The sequence below is a fragment of the Ceratotherium simum genome, chromosome 23 (genome assembly GCF_057802395.1).
Source record: "Ceratotherium simum simum isolate JZ-2026a chromosome 23, ASM5780239v1, whole genome shotgun sequence".
In the NCBI taxonomy this organism is placed as follows: domain Eukaryota; kingdom Metazoa; phylum Chordata; class Mammalia; order Perissodactyla; family Rhinocerotidae; genus Ceratotherium; species Ceratotherium simum.
In genome coordinates, this window is record NC_141922.1 from 88,093 (window position 1) to 96,431 (window position 8,339).

At 41.6% G+C, this 8,339-nt stretch overlaps 1 protein-coding gene across 5 annotated transcripts in view; it reads left to right on the top strand.

Annotated features, from left to right (window-relative positions):
• Positions 1-7,666, top strand: part of LOC101400940 (zinc finger protein 184-like) — a 67,467-nt gene extending 59,801 nt beyond the window's left edge. For 4 of the 5 annotated variants that reach the window (XM_087447162.1, XM_087447164.1, XM_014797266.2 and 1 more), the window contains exon 5: positions 3,480-7,666. In XM_087447162.1, the coding sequence (XP_087303288.1) occupies positions 3,480-5,851 (2,372 nt within the window). In that variant the 3' untranslated portion in view covers positions 5,852-7,666. The other variant, XM_087447165.1, reaches the window with a different exon arrangement.
• The last annotated feature ends 673 nt before the right edge of the window (positions 7,667-8,339 follow it).

Consider the following 8,339-nt stretch of genomic DNA (forward strand, 5'->3'; position numbering starts at 1 on the left):
AAATGGGTTCATTTTTATCTCCCTAGCAAATGCTCCTATAATCTCAGAAAAGAACTCAGGTGTCTTTCTCTGGCAACTAGCTCCCTACCGTGGCTGCCTCCCCATCACTTCCGTGTCACCTACTTCTCCTCAGACCTTGCTGGCCAGCTCTGCCTTGGCTGCTTGGAGGCACCACTTGGAGAGACCACCCAGAGACATGCCCTCCTGCCCAGACTCTCGCTCCTGCCATTGCTCCCTCAGAGTTCCCAGGCCCTTTGTATTTCCATATGAATTTTAGAATTGGCTTGTTGATCTCCACAAAAAAGTCTATTAGCATTTTTGTTGAGATTGCATTGAATCTATAGATCAATTTGGGGAAAATTAAAATGTGTTGAGTTTTCTGACCCATGAACAAGGTGTATGTCTCCATTTATTTATGTCTTAATGTCTCACTAATATAATGTAGTTTTCTATGTACAGGCATTTTACATCTTTTACCAGATTTATCCCTAAGTATTCCATATTTTTTGATGCTATTGCACAAGGTGTTCATTACTTGTATGTAAAAATACAGTTGGTGTTTGCAAATCCTTCTCATACTCTGCAACCTCGCAGAGCCCATTCATCTAAGCTTGTGCTATATAGCTTCTTGTACACCAGGGTGGTTGCACACCATGGGAACAGTGGGCGTGTAGGAGAACAGGTCCATGCTGGCAGGAAGGAGGTGGAGGTAGCAGTAAAATAACTGAGTGGTAGCATGGCCTCTGTATCTCTCTCACCTGGATTTTCACTGATGAAACAGAACCAGTTAAACTTACTTTTGGGGTCCCGCTCAGTTTCTCCACATGCAGTGGGAGAAACCCCTCTGTGGGTTAAACAATCTGTTTAACATTGACTGCTGATGACTCTTTTCTTTCCTGTCATTCCCCTTTACCTGGACAAAGACATAGTTTATCTCCCAGGAGATTTCCCGTAGCCTGTGATGCAACCTCCCACTATCACTTCTTGAGGCTTCAGTCTGTGCTAGGGTGGTAGGTCCTTTGTGTGAGTTATTTCTAATCATCATATAATCTGCAAGAATGAAACTTCACAGAAACATTATTTTCCCTATTTCACAGGTGAGGAAGTTGGTGATCAGTATATGTTATTACATATACTAACCATAGTTTTGGTTTGGTTTTTTCTTTTTTTTTATCTTGGTTCTTGACTATCTGATTCAGCTGTGGGTTAGTTTCTATTGTGTATTTTTTTTCCTCTGGGTTTCTTGTCATTTAGTCTTTTTTTAAAACATGCTTTCTGATATTGTCAGTTATTATAGACAAAAACTTATAGCGGCTCTATATGATGTTACACTCTTGAGAGAGGATTAAGTCTCCTTCTGGCAGACAGACAACATGCCATTGGATCACCTTGTCTGTCAAGGGCTTGGTCTTAGGCATTGTTAAGGCTGGTCTGATGTACTCAGAAAAAAACATTCCCTACTCATTGGTTGCCTTTGAGGAATGCTAGGAAACTGACGACTTATGCTGCAAACTGGTAAATAAAAGAATCAAATATTTGTTCTGCCTTTACTAGATGTATTATACCTCAGGATAACTAAGCAGTTGATGAGTAGAAATTTCTCTTCATTGAAGTTCCAGGTAAAAAAGAATGAATGACAGACTTAGAAATCACTATTTTGCACTCCCAAATTTAAAAACCAATATAAATAATGATTGCTAATGGCTGTTAACATCACAAAGAAGAGAGGCAGCCAGATATTTTACACCTCTTGATAGAAAAATATTCTACTTTTGGAGAGTTTTTTGGTCAAAAAAAAAAAAAACTTAAATCCTGAGATATCAACTAAAAAATCTAAATACAAAAGCAGCTGATACTACCACATCCTCCCTCTAACCCTGCATGAAGAATACCCAACAGTAAGGCGTCTTCTACCTATGGCAAAAACTAGGGGATTGCCTCAAATAAAACAAACAGCCCTAGAGCAGAGACCTCCAAATTTTGGCATTTGGGGGTTCCCTGGCCTTACAGCTACCACCTCACTCAAATGCCCTTCCAATTGACAAGACCACTCATACACAGGGTTCCCAAGCATCTTTTGTTTGCCTCTGTTTAAAATGTAAACAGGCAACCAAGGACCACCAGAAGTCCGAGGGAAAATGACAGCATGAACTAGTGTGAGACACTGCTTCTTGATTCACAGATCACTCTGTTCTGTGGTTTTTTGTTTTGTTCACATTTTTTAATCTGTTTCCTACCTGGTGAAATAACACATCTTGATTAGGATCATCTTTTTAGACTCTAATCCTAAGGCGTTGAAGACTCTTAATACCTCAGGTAACCCTGACAGAAGCCACAGGAATTTGGGATGTTTACCATCCACAGCCTGCTCCTTCAGGCTGCTTATGGGTTTCTAGAATGAATTATTGTTTGCTTTTTACCTTTAATACTTTGAAGTACTGTGAGTGGTTCACTAACAGACTAAGTAGTGTCTTAAGACTACTTAGCCCAATTTTAGACCCCATCCAATTAATATTTTCAGCTCAGACTCCTTGTTCTGGCTAAACAGTCTGAAAGTAACAGCCTGTTACAGCTCTGGTAATAACCACTGTTTACAAAAGAGAGAGAACATTGCTTTCATGGTATCTCAAAACAGGGGTACCCTCTGCCTGTTCTGACCTGGGTTGTCCTTCCAGCAGTCTGTGTATCCATGTGATTCAGTGTTTTTGTTTGGGTTTTTTGGGGGGTTTTTTGGTAAATTTCCTTTCATTGGGACTCAGAATTCAGTTGTATCACAGTTTTTACAAATTTTCAGATACTTTTGTTCATTGGGAATGTGTAGTGTGGACTCTAACACACATTTTGCCTTGTGCTACACCTGCGATTTGAGTAGGTTGCTTCTTTGTTTCTATTTTTCTCTATTTTCCCTCCTTTGCTTCTGTGAAACTAAGTTGTCCAGATCAAATGGTTTTTCCCATTATCCATTACTCTGTATACCCTTCATTCATTATAAGTTATTTATCATTCATTTATTTTTTTCAACAAATGTTTGAATACCTGTTCTGTGTAAGCCTTAAGATACATTGTTTACAAAGTATACAGCTTTGACGTGATCACCAGAGGTGGTGACCTTCTGAGCCTCCACTCCCTTCTTCCTCATCACCCCTCCTCACCTCTCTTGGAGCCGTTCCCCTCAGGTTGTGCCTCGCTGTGGCTGCTCCATCTGTGTCTGGCTAGCCTATCTGCAGATGTAAGCCTTTGACCTTGGGCTTCTTTCCTTCCTCCTTCCCACACCAGCTCACATTGCTCTGATGGCATGCTTCTCTCTCCTCCTCTTCTCTTTCTTCTCCTCTTCCCAGTGAGGTCGTTTTTTGTTTTTGCTTTCTGAGAATCCAGTATCCTCCAGGAGATAGTTGTTTCATATAAATGTTCCTATTTATGCTCTAATTCTTTTTCTCATAGTAAAACACAAGTAACTCGTTTTGTCTTCATTCTTTTAGGTTATGAGTCTAGAATGGAAAAAAAGGAGCTAACTCCAAAGCAGGAAATTTCCAAAGAAATGGAATCCCAGAGAGCAAACTCAGAAGAACATGTAAGGAATATTTCCAAGGAACCTGATTCTGAAAAGATGAGTAAAATTGAGGGGAAATTAAAGGATTGCTGGAGAAAACCTTCAGTGGAAGGACTTAAGAAATCTTTCTGCCAGAGGAGCAATTTCAGGCCAGTGACAGTGACCCATGTGAAAACCCCCACAGTGGGGGAAGGCCAGAAATTCAATGCAATTGAGGTAAACTGCACTGCAGACTCAAACCCTGTCAGATATCACGGAGTGTCTAGAGGGGAGAGTCTCCATCAGAGTGTGTCATGTGTAGAAAACTTTCAACAAAGTGAGGACCTCATTAACCTCCAGAGTTTCCATCCAGGAGAAAAAGCCTGTCAGACAAACGTGTTCGTGAAAGTGCCCAGGCAGAGTTTAGTTCGTAGTGAGAATCAGAGGATTAACAATCCAGAGAAACCCTCTGAGTGTACTGAGTGTGAAAAAACTTACAGTCACAGTAGAGCTTTTATTCAGCATCAGAGAGTTCATACTGGAGAGAAGCCCTATGAATGTGGTAAATGTGGAAAAACTTTCAGTCAACACTTTGTCCTTAGCAAACATCAGAGAATTCACGGTGGTGAGAAACCCTACATCTGTGATGAATGTGGCAAAGCTTTCAGTGGTCGTTCGTACTTTGTTCAGCATTGTAACATTCACACTGGAGAAAGACCCTATGAGTGTGATGAATGTGGGAAAGCTTTCGGTACACGTTCATCTTATGTTCAACATCTTAAAATTCATACTGGGGAGAAACCTCATGAGTGTAATCAGTGTGGGAAAGTCTTTAGTCATAGCTCTAACCTGATTCATCATCAGAGAATTCATAGTGGAGAGAAATCTTACAAGTGTCGGGAATGTGGGAAAGCCTTCGGTAGACAGTCACACCTCATTCAGCATCAGAGAACTCATTCTGGAGAGAAACCGTATGACTGTACTGAGTGTGGCAAAGCCTTCAGTGCACAGTTATCTCTCATTCAACACCAGAGAATTCATACAGGAGAAAAACCCTATGGATGTAACGAATGCGGAAAATCCTTTAGCCTGAACCGAACCCTTACTGTCCATCAAAGAATTCACACTGGAGAGAAACCCTATAGGTGTAATGAGTGTGGAAAATCCTTCAGTCAGCACTCACAAGTTATTCAACATAAAAGAATTCACACTGGAGAGAAGCCTTACATCTGCAATGAGTGTGGAAAATCATTCAGTGCTCGCCTGTCCCTTATCCAGCATCAGAGAATTCACACTGGAGAAAAACCTTATGGATGTAATGAGTGTGGGAAAACCTTCAGTCAAAAGGGACATCTTATTCAGCATCAGCGAATTCACACTGGAGAAAAACCCTATGAGTGTAGTGAGTGTGGAAAAGCTTTCAGCCAGAGTTTTAATCTTATTCACCATCAAAGAACACACAATGGTGAGAAGCCCTATGAATGTAATGAATGTGATAAAGCCTTTAGTGTGCTCTCTTCCCTTGTTCAGCATCAGAGAGTACATAATGGAGAGAAACCCTACGAGTGCCACAAGTGTGGAAAGGCCTTTAGCCAGGGCTCACACCTAATTCAGCATGAGAGGAGTCACACTGGAGAGAAACCCTATGAGTGTAATGAGTGTGGGAAAACCTTTGGACAGATATCCACTTTAATTAAGCATGAGAGAACACACAATGGAGAGAAGCCCTATGAATGTAGTGACTGTGGGAAAGCTTTCAGCCAGAGTGCACACCTTATCCGCCATCGAAGAATTCACACTGGAGAGAATCCTTATGAGTGCAGTGACTGTGGGAAGGCCTTCAATGTTCGTTCCTCTCTGATTCAACATCGCAGAATTCATACTGGCGAAAAGCCTTATGAGTGTAGTAAGTGTGGCAAGGCCTTCAGTCAGCATTCACAATTTATTCAGCATCAGAGGATTCACACTGGAGAGAAGCCCTACGTGTGCAATGAATGTGAGAAGCCCTTCAGTGCACGCTTATCCCTTATTCAACACAAGAGGATTCACACTGGAGAGAAACCCTACGAGTGCACAGAATGTGGAAAATCCTTCCGACAAAGCTCTCACCTTATTCGACATCAGAGAATTCACAGTGGAGAGCGACCTCATAAGTGTAATGACTGTGGGAAAACTTTCAGTCAGAGAATAACTCTTATCAGTCATGAGAAAACTCATAAAATTCCCGTTGGAGAGCAAGCCTGTAAGTGTAGTAAGTGTGGGGAGCTCTTTAGTGCACAGGCGGCTTTCATTCAGCATCATCAAGTTCACAGTGGAGAGTGACTGCTGTATTTGACAAATTTTTCCACTGTTTTACAGCAGGAGATGTAAATACTGATGAGAAAGCCGTCATTTTATGACTCATTTTGGAGATTCAGCTCTTACGAGATTTATCTCCCAATGAGCTGCTAACTAAAGGCAGGCTCCCAAATTATGTGGTAAAAATTCCAAGGTAACATACCTTCCCTCAGATTCGGAGGATGGCCCTCTGCTTTAGTACTTTAAACAAGTGTAATTTAAATATACTTATTTAGGGGCCGGCCCAGTGGCACAAGCAGTTAAGTGCATGCACTCTGCTGCAACGGCCCAGGGTTCACCGGTTCGGATCCCGGGCATGCACTGATGCACCACTTGGCAAGCCATGTTGTGGCGGCATCCCATATAAAGTGGAGGAAGATGGGCACGGATGTTAACACAGGGCCAGTCTTCCTCAGCAAAAAAGGAGGATGGCAGATGTTAGCACAGGGCTGATATTTCTCACAAAAAAAATAATAATAAATATACTTATTTAGATCATGTTTTTATAGCACCAGACATTAGAGTAGTTAGGTATTTCATTTGGCCACTTGTGTTTCTTTTCTTTCCTCTTCATCGTCTGTTTCAGCTTCAAGAAAAGTAACTGGGATCCTTGCACTTTCAAGTGTAATGGAACCAGTTTGGGCTTTCTTGTTTATTTAGGCCTCTTCAAAATGTTTTTGTTCTATTGTGAGAGATATGGTACCTTTAACTTCAAAACTTATTTCTTTTCAGCATCAGGTAATCCACACAGGAGAGAAACCTTATGAGTATAAGCAAAGTTTGTTAAGCAATGAGGTGAGGCTTATGTGTAGATTCAAACTGTTGAGATCCTGCTGAGAAGTCAAATGATACATGTAAAAGGGGTTTTTCTACAGGGTAATTTGGACAGAAAAAAAGAGAAAAGCCTGAGAATTGGGAGGAAAATAGGCGTAAAGTAGATACATGGTGGCATGGGACACAGCTTATAGATTCTGTTTTTAAAACCAAGGTTGGTATATCCCATCTCAGTTTCTAAGGGAGAGAAGGTGAGTAGTGGCAGCTGCTTCCTTTTCCTGGGCAGCCTGGCACTGAGCATTCTGGGAGGAGGGGCAGGTCCTTCTGCCGGAGGACAGGACTCCAGGTGAGGCAGGGTCATGGCATTAAGCAGATTTTAGTAGGCAGGGATCATGCAGGTTGTCTGTCAACATATGAACTCGTGTGTGTGTGTGTGTGTGTTTTAAAGGTGCCTGTTGTCCTCCTCTGGAGCGATGTTGATCAGCAGTGTCCTTTGGTTCTCTCACCTGATGTTTGAGATGATGATAAAAATCTCAGGAGCTCTGTTTTTGTAAGCAGAGTCGTTAGAGTTGCTGCCCCTGTCCTGCAGTGCCTCTGCCCCTGATTCACTCATCTGTGGTTCACTTCAGTATCCTCAGAACCCCGTTCTCCAGAAACTTCTGTAGCACTTTCTTCTGCATTCTTTGTGGAGGAAAGAAGATTAGCATGAAAATGGGCTGAAATAGGATTATAAATATGAGAAATTTAGCAAAAGCAGTCTGTGAGAGACAGTTCTAGAAATCTAGCAACTGAAAGTGGCTGTAGAATCTTTGATGAACAAGCTGGATACCATGTATGCAGACGCTTGAGAAGGAATTGACCAATTATGATTTGGGCTAAGCCAAAATGGAATGGTGTTTTGTGTATGAGAATCAGGGTAAGAAAGAAATGAAAGAAAAGGTAAGGGTAATGAGTCATTCAATAATTGGACATTCTATTCCTTTATAGTATTCTTTTCACTAATAAAATTATTCCAGTTTTCCTGTCTATTAAAGGAGCTTTCTCTTAGAAGTTGGCCAGTCTTTTCTCCTTACATTGACTTGGCCTGTGGCTCAGTCCTTATTTTCCAGCGTTTGTCCATATAGTAGTAGTAGCGGTCTTTACTCATTTTAGAATTTTGAAAAGTGGTTGGAAAATCTGCCCCTTGGTGATAATCCTCCTAAGCATACTTCACCACAAATAGCTTTGACTTTTTTTTTTTTTTTAATGAATTTACCTTGATGATAATGGTTATGTGCCGAACAAAAGTTCTGATTCAGTCAACAAACCTTTACCTTTTTTACCTTAGCACGTGCCAGGCACTGTGATAAATGCTAATGGGTTTTCTCATTTAATCCTCACATCAACTCAGTGAAGTAGGTACTTTTATTAACCCTGTTTCACAGTGAGACTCAGCCACGGAGAGGCTGCTCAGTGGCAGCATTGACACTGTGCGGCTCCACTGCCCAAGCTCCTGGAACGCCTTCTGAGCACCTGCCACAGGCCAGCACCCTGCTGCACCCTAGGCACCCCAAGAGTTAAGGCACTGCTGGCAGGGAGCTTACCTGTCTGACTAATTCTAGGTGGGAAATTGTACGTTTTACTTAACCATAGTTTGGTAGGTGGATCTTGTAGATGTGTTATCAATGAAGGAAAATGAGAAAACAGTCTAACAGTGGGG